Here is a 21485-nt window from a genome sequence, read left to right as displayed (position 1 = left end):
GGTCTTTGGAGATTTTTCTTACTTCTCTGACCATTTCTGTCAAAAATAACCTTGCGTCCTCTTGCAGGCTGGTTCATGATAAATGTTAAAATGTTTGAACTTCTTCATGATTGCCCTAACTGTTGATATAGCCATTTTAAGTCGAGCAGCTATTTTCTTGTATCCATTCCCTGATTTGTGCAAGTCAACACACTTTTGCCTTATTGCAATGGAATGTTCTTAAATCTTTTCCATGGTGATGGATGACTAAGGGATTTGGGCCCTGTGTCACCTAATTGTTATACCCTAGTAGTGAAACAGGGAATCAGTGAAGACTGCTTAAAATGTCCTACACACACTAAGGCCAACTTAAAATGAGTTACATACACTTGGGATCATTTGCACTTCCTTAATTCTAATTTCATGGGGTGCCAATAATTGTGTCTTGTGATTTTGTTTAAAAAAAAAATTCTGTAGCAGTAACAATTTTTTTCAATAACAACATTTTAACAATAAGAGAAAAAGTTCACAGTCTCTTAACCCTCCATGACCCTATTGCCCTTCCAGGATGCACTATGACTGCCTCTGTAACACCCCCTGGTGCACTCCTAGAATCACCATGACTACCTCTGTAACACCCCCTGGTGCACTCCTAGAATCACCATGACTACCTCTGTAACACCCCCTGGTGCACTCCTAGAATCACCATGACTACCTCTGTAACACCCCCTGGTGCACTCCTAGAATCACCATGACTACCTCTGTAACACCCCCTGGTGCACTCCTAGAATCACCATGACTACCTCTGTAACACCCCCTGGTGCACTCCTAGAATCCTTCACACCCATCGACTTCACCGAAGTCTATTCCCTGATCTCATCTAAATCATCAACGTGCCTACTAGACCCTACCCCTACAAAACTACTTAAACTCGCACTACCCTTATTAAATGAAACCCTGCCATATTTCTGATTGGCTCCCCTCTCCTTCCTCTCCGTCCCCTTCTGCCATCAATCCACCTACCCATGTGATCACATGACACAACCAATCCAAGTTTCTACACCTGAACAATCCTAATCAGAACGAGGCAAGTGATCAACACAAAGGTGGCTTGCTACAGTAGGGCACTGCACATAAACACATAAATCATCCATAGGAAAGGAGGCCACAGGCAACTGTTGTTCTGAGACAATCTGCTCATTTGTGTTACAATTTGTCTAGAGGTTAATGTAAGAATGAACACCCACACACAAATACATCATTAACCCATACATACATACATCATACATGCATAAACCCCACTTAAACGCTACATGAACTAGAAAACAAATTGATGCGATATAAAAACCATAGACATCAGACAGTTTATCTAGATGAGTATTTTTGTTTCATCCATACTAGAATGTTATTGAAATTAAGTTGAAATAAAATGTCATGGGTTTAAACTTTGAACCCACAAGTTATTGTTAATATTCAGAACAGTAATCATGTGTACTGAAATGTACTTAAAACTAAACAAAAACATAATTATTTAAGATGTATTGCCCATTCCTGGCCTTACATTGCCGATATTCTTCTCACTTAAATTACCGTAATTTTCCAACTATTAACCGAGGTTTATACTTTGATTTTGTAAACATTTCTGCAGCCCTGCAGCCCTGCAAATTTTCATTCACATTCAGTCTTCCATAACAATAACAAACCTCTGCAAGAGGTGTGTAAAACATGGAAGATCTCATGTAAGTTAACCTAGCTATGACTTATACTTGCTATCTCTAGCTTAGGGAAACATCTTAACAGTTGATGGTTGCTAGCATGTGTAATATGAACTCATTTTAATATGAAGTGAATATGAACTCATGTTAATATGAAGCTGCACAGGCACCCATCGGGTTTCTACCTATTGTAGCTATCCTAGCTATCTCAAGCTTAAGGAAACATCTTCACAATTACCAGCTGCTAGCTTGTCTAAATATGAACTTGTGTTAATATGAACTCATTTTAAAAGCTGCACAGGGTTTGCTGCATAAACAAGCGGTACGGATACATGCCAGCAACGCGAAACGCTTGCTTCGCTTTGAGTGGGCGTGGCGTATGGAAATAGCATAACAGACTTGACTAGCAAGCTACTTAGCAAGCTAGCCAGCTAGTAGGCTATCTAGTCACTTGTCTTTATAACAAAACTGTCATTCTGTTAAAGTTAGCACAGGATTAAAAATCTAACATACCAGGAACAACAACAACCCCTTACAAGGCCATCAAAGCTTTTCTTTTTAGCAAATTAAATGGCCGACCGACGCCATAGTCCTGCAATTTTCAAACTGTCAGGGACGACACCAAACAATCTGATTGGCCGCTGCTGGCGAAATTTGCTCCTCATTTGCATAGGATTAAACTTTCCCCAACTTTTTTTGCTCGCTCCGCCCAATTCGCTCGTCTACGTCACAATCGCCTGCCTCCAACAGCAAAAAAATGGGATATAGAATTTCGCTTCCGTTGTGTCGCTGGCGAGTAAACGGCCAGTAAGGCAAAGTTTCATTTCTCAAAATTAGTGCAAGGAGAGGGTGTAGTATTTTTGCTTGAAACGCCCATCCCATACAATTTTTAAGTGGCTTGTAGCACTCGAACCACAACTACATGGAATTTAGTTTTACATAAAATACTGTAATGTGGTTTATATATGGTGGGATTTATAGTCTGGAAAATACGGTACCCTTCAAAACGCCTATGCATGAATTTAGGAACGGGCTTTTATTTTTAAATGTCAACTATGTGCAAGACACAGCAGTTGGATGCATCAATATGCCTCAATATGTTCAAACACTTTACAATATGCCTTAAGTTTAATATCATGTTCAAACACTTTACAATATGCCTTAAGTTTAATATCATGTTCAAACACTTTACAATATGCCTTAAGTTTAATATCATGTTCAAACACTTACAAGACAGAATAACTACTCGCTCTCTAAAGTCACTAATGGCACTAATGGAAAGCTGTGTTTCTGTGTGTCCCATTCTGAAACTGAACGGGGCCTGAAGTAGGGCAGAGCTGAATCAAGGACTTTTATAATAGAATATGACGCAACAGTACAACGGGAGAAACTGTAAAACAGATAGATAGCATTCATTTAGGTTATCTTGCAATGGAAACAACAAAGCTAGTAATTGAAATCAGCTAAATTAAAAGTTCGTAAAACAATCAAGGACAGAGTTTCCGACCCTAAATTACATTTTTAAACATTATTGAATTTTTCTTATGTTGGCAAAGGGCTGTTTACAAGTCACCAAACTACTACCACGGCCATGTCCTCTGGTCAAACTACTACCACGACCATGTCCTCTGGTCAAATTGCTAACCTCACATAGCTGGGGTTCATAACAATAGTATCCAGGAGCTTCAGTAAACTGTGATAACGATATTTGAAGTATTTCAGTAAATCAAAATTGCAAAAGGAACTCCACAATGCATCTTCTGCTATTTTCATATAATTAGCATCCATTATCAATGGGGAGATGTGAAAAGGTGAAGTCCCTCCCCCTTCTCACTTTGTTCCCCGGCACCTGTGGACGGGTCCAATTGGGACTGATTGGGCTAAATTAGCCCCTGGTGCTGCCACTCTTAAAAGGCGCACTCATTGTTGTTCGAGAGACAGACTGAACAGGCTGCAAGAAGCTGAGACAAGGTCCTAGACGAAACCTGTGTGACACAGTTGGACCTTGTCTGTTTTAATAGCTTTAGTTTTGTTCAGGGTATGTTTCTTTGTTTTGGGGATGGGATTACCCTGTTGTATGTGCTTATGATTTTGGGGTTCAAGGCCCTTGGTTTTTTGTATATATGTTGTGGGGTTTGAGTTGTAAATAAATATACAGCTGTATTTTTATGAGAAAGCCACTGTCTCCTGCGCTCTGTGTTCTCCTGACTACCTGCAACCACGATCCAGAAGCCTACATCCCACATCGTGAGATGGCCGGCTTGAGCAGTCTTTCACAGGAGAGTACAAAGCAGGTACAACAGAAATAAATGATCAAAATGGTGAGTCAGTGTATTAAATAAAATAAATAACCATTATAAAATAATAATAGCTTTTGCATTTGTGTCTAACTGCTTCTAACACAGTACTGAAGGCCATTAGGGCATGCAGACGGATTGCAAGAAAATTCTCTCAAACTCCCTAACATATATACAGTACATGTGGGAAAGGTCTCTCAAACTCCCTAACATATATACAGTACATGTGGGAAAGGTCTCTCAAACTCCCTAACATATATACAGTACATGTGGGGAAAGTCTCTCAAACTCCCTAACATATATGCAGTACATGTGGGAAAGGTCTCTCAAACTCCCTAACATATATACAGTACATGTGGGGAAAGTCTCTCAAACTCCCTAACATATATACAGTACATGTGGGAAAGGTCTCTCAAACTCCCTAACATATATACAGTACATGTGGGGAAAGTCTCTCAAACTCCCTAACATATATACAGTACATGTGGGAAAGGTCTCTCAAACTCCTTAACATATATACAATGCATGTAGGAAAAGTGGCATTCGTTGACTGATGACTAGTAGCCAACATGCTGTCTTTGAGACATACTAAGGCCCTTAGAGTTCCCCCATACTTGAGCTGTAAAGTTAAGAGCAAGCACTTTCATCGATAATTTAACACTGATCCAAGTCACTGATGGAAATGGATTTTTATCCTTCATTGAAATTATCATTCTGTTTCAATGTCACCTTCCTATCTGACCCCAAATGTCAACTCCTTCTGGCCGAGATTGCAGGAGTCTTTTACATTTTTGTGACACTGCAAAGACACTTTTGTGACACTGCTTTCTCCATTCTGTTCACACTACACAGGGGCCCCTTGTAACTACCTGAACCAGGGACCCCCTTTTGCTCCCACTAAGCAATTAAACAACACACACACAGCCACCCACACAGACACACACACACACACACACACATACACCCATATACACTGGCAGGCCTTTGGGTAGCTCAGGCCCCCTTGTGAGTGCTTACAGCTTATGGCAAAAACATCTCTGTACATGAAACCCATAAATACTGCGATCTTAGGGGATGACCGTGTATTCCAGATGCAATACAGAGTGTGGGGTGTCAGGAAGCATGTGTGCACCAACCCAGCCTGAATGCTGCACAATCTCTGTTGAGCTATCCCTATTGTTTATGGACCCACATTGTAATTCTGACCGCGTCTGCTCCCTAGAACTCTATCTATTTTTCTTGTTCACCGACTGAAACTGAATATGGGCAATGTAATGATTTCCTTCTTTGGCAGGATCTCTCTTAGGAACGATACGCCAAACAATGTACTGGATCAATGGAAAAAGCCTACGAATGTGGATAGCATGCCTCCGGCATCTCCACCAAGCATGTTCCCTTCCAGTTGAACACACCCCCAGTGCGTAATGACATGAGAGCTCAGCAATTCAACAACCAAAAGCTTATTCCAATGGTACTGACTGTCAAACTGGAAATGTGATTCAGCAACGACTAATCCCTTATACACAAACTAAAAACACATTCAATCAAATATATTACTGTGCATGTTGCAAATAATTAGTATCAGCTGCCTCACACATCCTCCCCATTTAACATCTCATCAATCGTTGTTGCCGTAACGATAGCTAGCTTCTGTGTTCTGTATTCTACAACAGCAGAACAGTGGGCTACACAGCCAGGTCAGATATGCATACGGCCGAGCGGCGGCGCACTGATGTTTACGCTGTTTTGCCATCTCACCTTGCTTTACACACTTCAGCCGTACGGGATCTTTGCAGTGCTTGATTACGGCATGTACATCCCTGAGGGTGAGCCCGGACACCGGCGTGTCGTTGACCTCCAGAAGAAGCTCGTCCTGGGACAGTTTACCGCTCTGAATGACCACCTTGCCTTGTTTCACTTCACCCACAAATGGAAACTGGCCATTCTCCGCGCCCCCTTTCAAATCAAACCCCAGCTCGCCCTCCTTACTCCTGGAGAGGACCGTCTCGTGGACTTTGTTGGTCCAGTGATTTTTCTTCTTCAGGCTCTTTGACATCGCTAAAAATGACTAGCCTATAAAAATGCGCCCATGGGACTGTCGCTCATGCCCGCCTCAGCGTTGCTGGTCTGTCACCAGTCCAGGGCCCTTTAATTCCAGTAGGCTGCCGCTGGACACCAGTGATAGTAGGCTGTCCATGAAACATGCAGCCAGCGCAGATGACTCGGGGCTGCAATACGCCACGGTATGGTGGACCAGCCTCACACGCGCAGAAACTAGCCAGTGACCCGGATGTGATGTCTGGAGGAGGGGGAAAGCACCTTAAAGCAAAAATGAAAAGCATAGGATGAAGTGAAATTACAACCACGTCTGTTCTCTGTAGCAAAACCGAATGCAAGAAGGTATATGTCAATGGCATGTCCAATAATCATCTTGTGCATAAACATTATTTTCACTGACCATGACTCAGATTCCCCTGAAAGAATATCCCCCCCACACACCTTTCAGAAAATATTTAATTTAATTATTTTCTTCACCAAATAGAATACTGGTTAAGAATGCTGGGGGGAAATCCCTCTTCATCTATTTCCTTTAACCCAAACTCGTCTGTCATGGCTCTCCTTCCAGCACACTAATGATATCAGTGAAATTATTCCAGATTTCATAAAATGAAATCTTTGCTCGTTTCCATCAACATCAACAACATCAGAAATAATTAAAATGACCTGTGAAGGTTCTTTAAAAATCAAGCTTGTTCCTCTACATTCATTTTCTTGTTGACAGCAAATACTGAAAACTGAAAACAGCATGATTGCCTTATCAGTGCCTTATACTGACAGACAGTTTGATATCAAAGGGTTACAATATCACATGTAAATAGAATACACTGTATTTATTGCTTTATATGCAACTTCATGTAGCAAGTGCACACAGAGACTAACAGAACAGAACATAATAACCTTAAAAATGATTTCTAATATGTTTTGTTTAATATTCTAGAACAGTTTTTAAAAATTGCAGAACAGCATCATGAACATCATTGTTCACATACTGGGACTCACATGGTATCTTTACATTACACAGGGACATTAGCCCCTGCCTCACGAGCTCAATAACTTACTAGTTCCGTTGCTTGTGCTGCCATTGACACCGAGTCCATTCAGCAAATCCAAGAAAATAGCTTATATGTCTACAATGAGTTTACAGACTATTAGGCGACCAAAAAATAAAAGAACTTTGACCTGCACCAACCCTCTTTTGATACACTGACCAACAATAGCAGGGCTGTTGTGTTCAACTGCAATTGTTAATGCGGTTGTAGTTGAAGGCTACAACAATGAACTAGCTCACTGCACAGAACTGCTGTCTACTACGCTGAGTTGCACCACACTGATGCAGCTCAGTGATCTATTATGTCACTCTCATGAACAGCAGCCGTTTCTATCAGCCTCGTGTGTGTTGGTTTGAAGCAGGTTAGAACACAGCAATGAAACTTATGGATGAACCGAAAGAACTGGCCCCAGACGGCGAGGGACATGGCGTTCTGAGTCAACCTCCAAGTGAAGCCAAATGCAGAACAATTGCACAACCCGGTTGGAACTGAATTCAACATACTCCGTAGGTCATGGCCAGGTTTTTGACAGATGAGCTCATTTCTGAGAACTGTTCAGTGCTCCACAATGGAGACTGGATGAGTATGAGAGGTCCAACTTGCTGCTTTGGGCCATCTGTTACATGCACATAAATATAAATAACAAATACTGTCAAGTCGGAAAGTCTGCACACCCCTTTCACCTTCTCCACGTTTTATTACGTTACAGACTTATACTACAATAGATTGAGTTAATTTTTTGCCTCGTCACACAATAGCCAATAATGACGAAGTGAAAACAGGTTTTTAGAAAATATGCAATTTTATTTTACTGATAAAAATAGGTTATTTAAGGGTAACATATCTGTACACACCCTTTAACCTAATACTTGGTTGCTGCACCTTTGGCAGCGATTACAGCTTCAAGGCGTCTTGGGAAAGAAGCTACGAGCTTGGCACACATGTTTCTGGACATTTTTGCCCATTCCTTTTGGCATATCCTTGCAAGCTCTGTCAGGTTTGGATGGGGAGCGTCGGTACACAGCCATTTTCAGCTCTTTCCACAGATGTTCAATTTGATTCAGGTCTGGCTTCTGGCTGGGCCAATCAAGGACATGCACAGACTTTCTCCAAAGTCACTCCTTTGTTCTCTTGGCTGTGTGCTTCAGGTCGTTGTCATGTTGGAAGGTAAGACCATCGCCCCAGTCTGAGGTCCAGAGCACTCTGGAGCAGGTTTTCTTCAATGATCTTGGTGTACTTAGCTGCGATCATCTTTCCCTCTATCAGGACTAGCCGCCTCTCTCCTCTTATCTCTGGCTTCAATTTGTGCAGGTCACACAAAATCTTAACATCAATTACAATCGAATTCAGACAAGGAAAACTTCTCCAACAGGTGAGTCTTTTAATTTTGTATTCTCTGTAACAAATAAAATGAGACTATTAACCTAGACATTATTTGAAAGACCTATCTCAGACCCTTTTGATACAGCTTCAGTACAATTGACTAATTTTGACTGTTAAGGGTGTTTGCAGAAAAAAAAATCTAAATCATTCCATGGTAATGGGAATGCTTCCAATTTATGATACTGAACTGACACCTTAAAATGGACATTGTAATATATACTCTGTAGTGGAAACATTAAAATTGGATGGCGTATCATTGCAATATGACCACAGTAAATACATATATGCAATACATATAACACAGTGAAGAGGGTATTTAATGTCTTTCAAATGCTGCAAATCAAATACAGTGTAACTACGTCTATTCCCGTATGGGATGTTGTCGGTACAGTACAAATGCACTGGATCCAATTCAGTAGAACTACACCAATCATTTGGATACAGAACCGCTAAAGTTTTGCAACATATTTAGTACTACAGTAACAGCTGTAGTGAATTGGTTGCAATTCAGTTTAACTACCAAGCGTATTTTAATAGAACTGCAATGAAATGGACAAAGGAGATATGCAGTAAATTGGATGCAGTACAAATGCAGGGTTGCTGCAAATCCTGTGGTTTGTCCCACTGGCCTACTGTAGTCCTGTTCTATTTATGACATTCTCTACAGTATGTCGCACTGCATCTATATGGGAACAAATAGATTGCTATGCTGTGTTCATTTTACTGCATGTGCACAGTTCTGTGTACTGTGTTTTATTGTAATAAAAAAGATGCACTTCAACATGCAGCTGTTAGTTTTGCATAACACAGGTTACACAGTACTACTTGAGTTTGGAGCACAATCACTGACAACATAACACAGCTTACACAGTACTACTTAAGTTTGGAGCACAAAATAATAAATAATTAAGACCTTTGTCAGGTTTTTAATGGCACACACGACACACTGGAACACACACGTGCATATATGGACGCGACACAGGACACACACACACACACTCACACACACACACACACACACACACGCAGGTAGGCCTGAGGTTGCGGTGAATTTATTTTCTGCTTTTTCCCATCCTGGACCGTCCTTCCTCAAGGACCCCCCAGGAGCAGTGGCAATCACTGACAACATAACACAGGTTACACAGTACTACTTGAGTTTGGAGCACAATCACTGACAACCTATTCTCAAAACTCAAAAGACTAAACTGAGACATTTTCTACATTGCACTTGGTTTACAATTTAGTTTGACACTAGTGCAAAACACTACACATACAATTCTCTGTATATAACAAATATGATTTGACCCATGAGTTTGGGAAAACTAAACAAACATCCTGTTGCTATAGTATTTGTGTTTCTAGTCTATGGCAACCAATGTTAGTGTGAGTATATTTAGGCAGGCTGTTAGGCAACTATTGAAAACTACAGGTAATAGTTATCCAATGACAATCTTTTGAAATGTGTGATAACTGTCCTCTGCCACCTTCACAGATATCAAAGTTGTAACATAATGAGTGGCTATGAGCTAACTAGCTATCCAGCAATACATGCAGCTGTGGCTGATGCTTTGTTTCACCCAAATAGATATACATTTGAAACAACCATAAACACTGTCTACGTCTAGGTTTCATTGAAATATGGCAAATAGCTTTATGAAGCAGAGTTCACCCTCTGTTGACCAAATGCCCATGTTCATACATTTCTTTGGAGCCTGACCTAGCCCAGTGAAATGAAATCAACATGCAATAGAAGTATTTAGTCCCTTTGCTTATTTCTGCGTAAACCTCAAACCTCGTGTTTGTGTGCTGCAGCCTAATTGTTTTCCCTCAGAGTAGCCCAAACCACGGTGGTTCTACACCCAGAAAATAGACCCTTTGCAAGGACTGGGTTACACAATCATTAAATAAAGATACAGATATTTATGAATCATTTCAATGCTAAAAAGCCTACAGACTGTCTTTATCAACATAATGTCTTTGTTGTACCATTTAATAATAATTTCATGTATACACCACAAGCATAGGAGCACAAAGTACTGTACAATGTTTACCAACAATGAATTAAAACAGTACATAACAGAACAGGACACAACAGGACCACTCACAACAAGGCACAGAAGGAGACAGCAAGCCACATTAACCAACAACAACGCAGGTAAAAAAAAAAGATAAAATACGAAAACTAACAACATGGTAAACAAAATTGAAGGCCAATAAAATCTGTGCAAAGAGAGCATCACAAATCATCTATTGTAGGCTGTACTATGATCACAGCGTGTGAACTAGGTGGATGCTCTTCATAATTGTAATAAAAGAGGGAGGAGCTTGGCATTGTCCATGCCCATATGCATACACTGCAGACAATACATTCTGCCCTTCCATGCATATCATGTGTTAATGAAATAATTAGGTTAGTGAATGAAAGACGTATTTCATAATGAACACTTCCCCATGACTCGTGAATCATGAGCCTCCCATGCTCTTTTAGCAAAATAAATCTAAGAAATGACTATGTGCAACATTTAACCACTAGAGGGCAGTGGCTATGGTGGCATCCTGTAGTCATATGGGGGCTGTACCATGGAAGCAAACAGACGCACACAATTAAGGCTCAGTTCAATTCTGTGATGGTTTAGCACAGATCATTGAAAAGTTGCACAATTTTCAGCTTATATGTCAGTTTATCAGTTTATATGTATTCATCAGTGTACAAAGATAAACAACTAGTAAACAAATACAGAAGCAACATGGTAATTGTCTATTTGCTAATTGGCTATTGTATTATTAAACTCCACCTATCAAACATAACATTTAATTTATCTTGTCAAAATAATCAAACTAATAAAATTCCACAGATACTGCTGGTCTGTCATTATATAGCACCCTATTTCATTATACATCACTTGGAGGCTCTAGCGGAATTGATAAGTAAATCTGAATAAATAGACCATTTTTGTAAAACGATGTGCTTCCATCCTTAATTATGCTGTGTTGCCGTATCTATGAGTTTGGGCTTCATCTCCTGACAACTTGCTTGAAAATGAATCATTTGTAGATTAATCTGTGAGGCAAGAGGCTCATCAAAAGTCCAGGGAAAGGAATTGCAGTAGTCTTCTCTCCACTGGCACTGTTGTAGCTAGCTAGGTATAAGTCATGTAACACTGGACTGGAGTGTAGAGTCCCTCTGCCTCAGTAAAGAGTCTGGTTTGTCAGCACCCCCATGTGGCCCTCTGTGGGACTGCAGCCGGTCTGTGCTGTGCAGCCTTCCCGCAGCCAGTGCTAGGGAAGACCAGCATACAGTGGTCATGGTTGGCTCCACTCATGATATATATAAAAAAATCTATACTTTGATAAAATAATAAAATGATACACCTATAGCTAACACACAGGCTTTGGCATGTTGCTCACAGTGACAACTAACTGCGTGTTTGGGAGCTCCTGAATTGATTCCCATTGTTGTTTAATGCCTACTTATGAAAACTTTGTGGCTCTCAATACATAGCAAACAAATTAAATTCTATCAGCTAAAGAGTGTCAATTTTTGTATTATAGGGCAGTTAGTTTGTCAATATGGATATACAGTATGCATGCTACATGGCCATAGTGTGAGCATTTAATATATTGTCCTTCATTTGTATTACAAAAGTAGCCCTCAAAACGAACATGTTAAAGTCAAAACATTTTAAAGTCAACAAAGCTTTATTTACATTCAAGTTACATAATATACCTTCAAAAACATCTAATATATGGAGTCCCCTTGGCTAGACATTCTAGTCCAGCTATTACTATTTGAAGGTTAGGTTTGATTATGAGACTGCCACAATGCACAGCGCTAACCTGCATCCCCCCACCACCTACACTTACACACAGAGATATATGACATACACAGAAAAGAACACATTTACTTTAAGGAAGTCTTACTGGGAGAGCCTTCAATAACAGTGAAATGTATGCCAGTCTGTGATGGTTAAACACATTTAACTGTCAAAATGTATTGGGCTCTTGCTGCTAAATTATTTGACAGATTTGACAAATCAGCATTTTGCCCAAGGATATAGTGAGGACATTTTCATACCTTTCCTAAATTAATGTTAAACATATGCAGGAAACTACAGTTGATGAACTGTTGCATGCAAAAAAAATGTCATTTTTGGACTCCAATAAAGCTGAACTCTTTGGGCCAATGGAGATAATGTAATGATCAGTCTGATCTATCTGTCTGTTAAACATTGAGAAATTCAGAATATGAAAAGACACGACTTAGGCAGAAGAACACGGCTATACACAATAAAAAGGGCATATACATACAAGATAAGGCATTTTATAGAGAAACTGTAAAAATAGTTATTTCCTCAGAAATAAACACTGTGTAAAAATGGTGCTCAGCAAAAGTTACAATTACGCTACACAAATATTCTCTGCAAATGTCTCCTTAACATTGTATATTATTATTATTATTAGTAGTACTAGTAGTAGTAGTAGTAGTAGTAGTAGCAGTAGTAGTAGTAGCAGTAGTAGTAGTAGTAGTAGTAGCAGTAGCCGTAGCAGTAGCAGTAGCAGCAGTAGTAGTAGTAGTAGTAGTAGTAGTAATCCATGGACATCAACAACATATAAGTGATGTGCTTCTCAGCCCTACTAGTGTAAAATAAACAGCATAATGTCTGTAATGTTTTAAAAAAAAAGGTTTCATCTTTATCAAAAGTATTTGGTTACCCTTTTTATTACAATGATTGTTAACTGTTAATACAATTAGCTACCATATCAATTATCTGTGTAATAAGACTTTTATATTCTGTACTTAGATAAACTACAAATCTAAATCTAACCCTAATCCTAATGTTATGAAAGCATGACCTATCAATTTTCGGTTGTTCTTTTTTTAGGAACACTCCCCAGTAGATGACTAAATCTAGAAGAGGCCACAATCTTTCAAGTTGTTCTTGATGATAACATCAGTGACCGCATCAAAGACAAACTGCACATTTTTGGTATCCGTGGCACAAGTGAAGTGGGTGTAGACCTCTTTAGTGTCTTTCCTTTTGTTCAAGTCCTCAAACTGACACTGGATATAGGCGGCAGCGTCCTCAAACGTGTTCCCACCTGAAAACACCAGATGTGAGGTGGCATTTGCAGCATATGTTAACACAGCACAGATCATTCTTTCATTGACTTGTTTTTTCCTAGATTTCAGAGACTTTACAATTCTGAAAAAAGCAGCTTGGATTGGTATCCCAATCAAACATTGTGCTGACAAGTCAATGTTAAAATGTGTAAATTGTTAATGTCTGACTGCCATTCTTTGGAACAGTGCATGTTTGCATCATCAAAAGTGTTACATGGTGAATTTTGGTCAGTTTTCTTGTTATCTAGTCTAAACTTGTCACAGCCTTGACCTGATATGATCATATTTTTATTCCCAGAACCTACATTTTCTGTCTAGGCACAGGATTTGGTTTAGCTAAGTCTACTACTTTTGATAAGTGGTGTGGGATCAGTATTATAAGCAAGATTGGCTTGGCCGGTCAGCCTGTCATGGGGTGAAACAACAGACATGCCTTTTTGCATTTTCCTGTACTGTAATTGCATATTTCACATACAAACACAATGACAAGCATTTTATTGATATCTAGAATATATTTAAGGTATTTACAAAGTTAAACTTTAAATCACTGATCACTCCATCACTCCAAACCTCTCCAGCTACCCTTGACTAGTAGTAGCACTTAAATTGGATGTGATAAGCAGAGTAAATGCTATTGCACACCTACCTGTGTAGTCTGGGTAGCAGATAGTGAGAGGACTCGTTCTGATCTTTCCTTCAAACAGGTCCTTCTTATTAAGGAACATGATTATGGAGGTCTCAGTGAACCACTTGTTGTTGCAAATGCTGTCGAACAGCTTCATGCTTTCATGCATCCGGTTCTGACGAGGTCAAAATGACAAAGGTCAAAAGTCACCATGGTCATAAGCTGGTGCTGCATTCCAACAGCAATCTTATAAATGTTTCTTGTTAAGACACACACTGCACTGCAGTGCCTTCATTTATTAAACATACAAACATCTCACTTGCAATTGAACATAATATTTGCGCACGGAATGCTTACCATTTCCTCATCTTCGGCCAACACCAGGTCATAGTCACTCAGGGACACACAGAAGATGATGGCTGTCACTCCCTCAAAGCAGTGAATCCACTTCTTCCGCTCGGATCTCTGGCCTCCCACATCAAACATTCTAAGTGTGGACAAGGGAGGCATTATACTACAGGCACCTGTGCCGACACGGCACATTCATACATAATACAAGCAGTACATTGGAATTCTCAATTATTTTGCAAAGTACTCTGAGAAACTACCTGACTGCCAAATCTGCCTGACTGCCAAATCACGAAAACTAATGGGCATTCAAATTCAGGGCAAAACAAATTCCATTTTATTGGCCGGTGTCAATTATATTTTCATATTTAATACATTATAATAATGTATAGTCCCAGATGTTTTCTGATAGGACACAGTTACTAGTCAATCCAGAGAGCTATCCTTGAAAGCACAGTGGTAACTAATTAGGTTATCAATCCAGTGGTCTGGGATCAATACCCGATTCCAGCCTGACAGTAATTATGACTGTGTCAACCTTTCCTTTGCAATGAAAAGGCATTTTAAATGGTGAGGAGAGAAAAATATGATACTTTGTCCAGACCGAATACATACAATGGCACCAGGTCTGTGCTGGACAGGAAACATAAGGTGTTGTGCTCATGAGCTTACTTGAAGTGCAGATCCTTGAAACTAAAGTGAGTCTCCACAATGCCAGTAGTCTTCACCCTGCTCCGCAGAACATCCTGCTGTGTGGGAATGTAGCTGCCACTGGATATCCTGTTCAAGTCATTCAGGTAGCTGAACAAAGGGTGAGCAGAGGTGGATAGAAGGAAACCAGAGACATCATGGTGGGGGATTGAAAACGTTGGAGAAAGTGAAGTTTACATACACTGTTCGGCTCTATTCAGATTTACATTTTTTGAATGTTATTTGGGAACGTTTGTTGAATGTTATTTCGTACCAGTATAGCTCACTGAATTCAGAGAGAGAGAAGAGGAGAGATCATATGTGAAGAGCTAGTGACAAGGTGAGCCTCACACCATTAACACTGCATTAGGAACTAAAACTCACTAGGCAGCCGAGTCATTGAGCTGGTACTCCCTTGAGCGGCTGAAGCAGGACTGCACCCCCCCATCCATCCACAGGCGGCAGATGATCCCAGACAGCTCTCCAGTCATGTAGCCTTCATCCGCGGAGTCAGAGAGGACAACCAGCTGCCGGGCCTCATCCTAGGGGCCACAATCAACTTTCTTTATGAAGACCAGACGGATAAATAACATTTTTATTAGCTAGCCCACTGGATGAATATTCCCATGTACCATGTTTTTTCAGGCCACAGTATTTAAGTAGCATACGTAAAAGGGAAGTCTAAATTATCAGAGCATTGCTATCACGTGGAAGTCATCTTATTTGGTGGTTTATCAACAAACTTCATGCAGATGACCTCAATTGAAATTTCATTCTTGATTTAGGCCAATGCTGTTTATAGCAATATTTCATGGAAAAGTTCTTTCTGTTTGAAAACGCAAGGGTCCAAAATTGATTTTAAAACTATGGATGTGTAGCAGAGAACGACAGAGAAGTGTGATTTCATGCAGGATGATGCCACTGTGCACTGAAAAAGGGTGTAGAGTGACGTGCCTGAATGCCAATGGCTGTTTTATTGCATTAAATACATTTCAAATGACCTAGTTTGACATGCAATATGTTCTCCAAAAAATGTCCAAATATATTTTTCTCCTTTAGAAGCTGACTACTTTCACCACATTAACACTGCTAGTACACAGAGCCACATGAAGCTGGCTAATCTCACCACAGTAGCACTGCTTATACACAGAACCATATGAAGCTGGCTAATCTCACCACAGTAGCACTGCTAATACACAGAACCATATGAAGCTGGCTAATCTCACCACAGTAACACTGCTTATACACAGAACCACATACAGCTAACCTTGTTTCCTATCTGATTAATGATTTGAATGCAATGTAAGTGTTCTTAACATGCACCACCTTATGTTGCAGTGCAGAGGGCCCACTCACCTCTCGGTCCGGGTCAGCAAAGTCAATCTTCAGACGTTCCATGGCTCTGATGATGGCGATGATGGACTGGATGGTGTTGCTGTACACGACTGCTTTGTACTGTTTGCACTCCTCCTCTGAGTAGCCCGCTTCATGAATGATCCTGTCCCAAATACAGGCACATTCTTTAGACAAGTACAGTAAAATAAGAGCAACACCTAAAAAGGTATCAATATTATATATAAATATATACAACTATAACTGGGGGTGTTTATGACTATGAAACATTGGTTTCTGTCAGCTTTGAATTACCAACTTGATACTTGTCAAGTACTTACTTCATCTGTTTCACAATGGTACTTTTCCCTGACTCCCCCGCACCTGAGAAACAAACAAAAAGAGCGACAAGGATGTTATAATAATGGGATTGACAAAAATTTGCTTAGAAAAGAAGGAAATTCAAGACATGACAGAGTAAATAATGGCCAACAGCTATGTCTGGGGAGTACAAAACGCAAGGCACTGTGGCACAAAACTCAGGATCATAGGTTCCTAGTATGTGCCTGGTCTCAGGCCAGAGTAATTACTTCTGCCTGCCACAAGTGAGCACTATAATAAGTCATTGCAGATTTTCAGTTATATCAGGGTTGTATGTCAGAGAATGTATGGTTTAGAATCAACATTCTTGCTTCCGCAGGTTCGCCAATTTCCCCCCACATTTCCCGTTTCAATTTGCATTATATTTCAGCAGGTAGCATCTCCAGATTCTGCTGATGAAAATATTCAAAGAGTTTTGATCTCCCCCTTTTTGAGCTCAATGTCTCTTCTCATTAAAAGGGAGGTTTTCCTTTCACTGAGATGTCCCAATATATTGGACACGGCAGAGGCTTTGCTTTGCCATGGCCGTTATCCCTATGTGTGCACTTAACATTATTCCTATGTGTGTACCTAACATCATCCCTATGTGTGTACTTAACATCATCCCTATGTGTGTACCTAACATCATCCCTATGTGTGTACTTAACATTATCCCTATGTGTGTACTTAACATCATCCCTATGTGTGTACTTAACATTATTCCTATGTGTGTACCTAACATTATTCCTATGTGTGTACTTAACAATATCCCTATGTGTGTACTTAACATCATCCCTATGTGTGTACTTAACATTATTCCTATGTGTGTACTTAACATCATCCCTATGTGTGTACTTAACATTATTCCTATGTGTGTACCTAACATTATTCCTATGTGTGTACTTAACAATATCCCTATGTGTGTACTTAACATCATCCCTATGTGTGTACTTAACATTATTCCTATGTGTGTACTTAACATTATCCCTATGTGTGTACTTAACATTATTCCTATGTGTGTAATTAACATCATCCCTATGTGTGTACTTAACAATATCCCTATGTGTGTACTTAACATTTTCCCTATCTGTGTTTATGTATGATTGATAGAGAGAGAGAGAGGAAGTGTTTGTGTATGCTTGTCGAGGGGTGTGAGAAAAAAGCATAAAAGAACTCCAGAGAGATCTAACACACTAAGTCATATTGCCAAGTCTTCCTCACTCCCCAGGCACAAGAGAAGACAGCGATCTCCAGCCCAGAGTGCCACCATTTAAGGGTCCATGGGGCCCCGACAACTTTCCAGAGGCGCATGGATAAGGCCTGAGACCCCATATCTTAACGATATTGTCATTCCTAGTGTTTCCCAGCAAAGCCACATACAACACCTGGATGCAGTCCTGCAAGCTCTACAAGAAGCAGGTCTAAAGGCTGTGGCAACTTATTGTGAGTTTTGCCTCCATAGTGATGCCATTAAATGAGCTGACCCAGAAAGCCTCACCCAACCGTGTGAAAAGGACAGAAGAGGCAGAGGGGCATTTGGAACCCTGAGAAGAGCCCTACGCGGCAAACAAGTCCTACAGGCTCCATACTTCAGCAAGCTGTTTGGGTTGCAAACAGAGGCCTCGGAGGATGGCATTGATGTGGTACTATCACAGGTGACATATGTTAGCATGAGAGGAATTATGCAAACTTTAGAAAAATATACTATTTAGAAGGAAAGGGATTTCTCTTTGTCACTGAATACGGCCCTCTACAGTGGATGGTCCATAATAAGCATAAGAATGCAGGAATAACCTGTTGGTTTCTCCAATTGCAGTACCTGGGCAGTCAATGGGGAATGTGTATGCCCTCTCCAGAAAGGATGCCTGCCTGTGGACCAACTCTCCTCACTGTGACACCGAGCCTTAGAAGGGGGGTATGTGGTGTCCCAACAAGCCACAGCCACGGTTCCCCACAGAGCAGAGCGTGCACCTTCAGCACCACGGAGAGTGTCCCTCCTCGCTAGACCCAGTGCCCCCAACCCTTGGGCGTGGTCCTGGAGGGACCGTTCTACCCCAAGAGATGGATGGTACCACGGAGAGCCCCACTGGCACACACGCTTCCAGTGTGGGTGGGTGTGTGTGGTTGTTTTGTGTATTTTAATCTTTTCTCCCTTTTTTGCAGCCCTGTTAGATTTGTGTCATACAAAGGTGTGAAATTCAGGTGTTCTGTTTTGTATTTGTATATAAAGAGCCTGGCCCTTGCATCTTCCAGCCTATAAACAAAAGGCAAATAGAGTATTTACTGCATTTAGTACACAATACACCCTTTCTAATGTCTTTAAACACAACTACACAATCGTCCTGACTTTTTTTTTGTCTGAAATGTTTTCAAAGCCTGTCTCCAAGACACCAGAGTGTTCAATTTCATCTGAGCATGCACCATTTCAATTATACATCTCCACTGAGGCATCTCATTCCTTAGAGAAATAGATGAGGCTGCAATTAAGAATCTCATAGGACAACCCCATATGCATGCACACCATGACAGCCTTGCCTAAGCACTTCTGCCTAGTAACACACATTATACAATACAGAACTCGCATACAACTGAGGTCAAACATGGAGCTAAATGGGCCTGAGGGAGAAGCGGTTTCTGCTGAGGTAAGAGCTCCATCTCCACTTGGGCTGCTTACAACAATAAACACAGTGACAGATATATACAGCATAAGAAGGCCCTTGCTAAAAACAAACCAAAAGAACACTGCAATACCTCTAGCTATTTTACTGAATATAAACAGGTTATGACAGTGTGTATTTGCACTGATCAATTACAATGTCAGCATTAAACAACTGCAATGACTGGGAGTGATTGCTGCTAAATGGATAAAATGATCAATGAAATGTACCGCTGACCAGTGGTACTTTTTGAACACTGGAAATAGACTTCCTGATTACTTAAAACAAAGTAGTCATACTGACTCTGTGTCATTGGTGGATTTCTGAGTTATTTGGTATAGTATCATATAGTATATTTTCATCCTCATCATGGAAGTCAAATTTTATGTGCACACATAGAAATGTTCAAAAACATGCACCCAGTCCTCTCAGAGGTCTGCTCTTTGTGTAATTTTCATAGACGGAACATGATAGGCACTGATCATTTGTAGGTGGCAATAGCTAACATTAGTTGTTACACAAATGACAAAATATTTATATAACTGTCAGGCCATGTTAAAGTAAGTATTATGAAAATATCATATAGTATCATTAAACTTGTGTCAGATCACTTACACTCCTTTGCATAAGTGGTGCACAAATATATATATTTTATATATATATATATTAACACAAATTAAAATAATGAATAAAACACATCAAACATAATCATTAAAATTGGCAGATTTTTCATCAACCAAACACACACTGTTGTACTAAATAAAAAATGCATCAAACTGTGCTAAGTGTATGCATTTTACATATAAATATAAAAATGCATTACTTCAGTACTTTACCAAATACATTTTGGTTAGGTATCCAAAAAACTGGGCCCAAGTCTTTTTGGCATTTTCTGTGCTACAATGTAATGTATACAAAATAGATCATGGCCTATAAACACTATCCAACAACATTATACCGCAGAGTCATGCTGGGGCTTAGTGTTATAACAATTATTTTACAGTCCTTTTCCAACACAGTATCAAGGTGTATATGGAAAACACGGATTGCAATGCAGCATGGAAGATACTACAGCAACTCATCAAATCCAAGACCTGTTTACTCCCCTGCAAATGGTACATCCACACGAGTGTTAAATATTTGGTTTACATATAGCCTATCTGAAAACCAGTGTAAACCAGAGAATGTAACTGAAAACTGAGTGTAAATCAAAGGAATATGCTTCTAGTTTTGCAAATATGAGAACATTTTTGTAGTGTCAGGTTTCGGAAATTGTGCCTCAAGGTCCAATTGTAGTGTGTAAACAATTATAAAAAACCTATAAAATCTCATCTTTCTTTGGGAGCCTTTAGCAGTTTCAGTGTCACACTACTAAGCATGTTACATTAGACTGCAATATAAAAAGTGTCAAGTGCCGTAGCCCTGCGATAACAAAAGAGCTTTTGAGCTTGGTTATCCCAAAACATTGTGGGGCACTACATTTGCACTACAGTACAGAACATGCCAATTGTACTGACCGGGTGTGGTGATTTGGGCTATCTTTTTGGTCCAGTGATCAGATACTAAATGAAGATCGTATGTTACCTTTCTGTTACATACAGCTTTTTGTTACATATTGGTAACATTAAAGTATTGAAGTAAAATATCTCTTCCCCAAGACAGGTACTCGATTCTTACCAAGGAGCAGCAACTTAACCTCTCTCGATGACTTATCTCCGTCGTCCCGTAAATTTCTGTCAATCGTTTTACTCCTATCCTGTGCTACCTTATCATGCGCGGTCAAGGTGCACCCCATCCTTAATCGTGTTCCGGAGGATTATGCGAGTAAGCAAATTTGAAAGTAACTTTAACAATCAAGCTCGCTCGG

General features: G+C 40.1%; 2 protein-coding genes across 6 annotated transcripts in view; both read right to left on the bottom strand.

Moving 5' to 3' along the window:
- The window catches only part of magi2b (membrane associated guanylate kinase, WW and PDZ domain containing 2b), an 81894-nt gene extending 75626 nt beyond the window's left edge, over window positions 1–6268 (bottom strand). For all 5 annotated transcript variants that reach the window (XM_031564191.2, XM_042707479.1, XM_031564195.2 and 2 more), the window contains exon 1: window positions 5750–6268. In XM_031564191.2, the coding sequence (XP_031420051.1) occupies window positions 5750–6047 (298 nt within the window). In that variant the 5' untranslated portion in view covers window positions 6048–6268. The remainder of the gene's footprint in view (window positions 1–5749) is intronic.
- A 6849-nt stretch (window positions 6269–13117) lies between these two features.
- Window positions 13118–21485, bottom strand: LOC105895598 (guanine nucleotide-binding protein G(i) subunit alpha-1-like). The gene is made up of 8 exons (XM_031564187.1): window positions 21296–21485; window positions 16943–16985; window positions 16626–16767; window positions 15654–15811; window positions 15252–15380; window positions 14589–14718; window positions 14253–14406; window positions 13118–13584 (listed from the first exon to the last, which is right to left on the bottom strand). The coding sequence occupies exons 1-8, from the start codon at window positions 21411–21413 to the stop codon at window positions 13394–13396; spliced, it is 1065 nt and encodes a 354-aa protein (XP_031420047.1). The 5' UTR covers window positions 21414–21485; the 3' UTR covers window positions 13118–13393.

This window comes from Clupea harengus, chromosome 3, assembly GCF_900700415.2.
Source record: "Clupea harengus chromosome 3, Ch_v2.0.2, whole genome shotgun sequence".
NCBI lineage: Eukaryota > Metazoa > Chordata > Actinopteri > Clupeiformes > Clupeidae > Clupea > Clupea harengus.
This window is presented reverse-complemented; position numbering and strand designations above follow the sequence as displayed.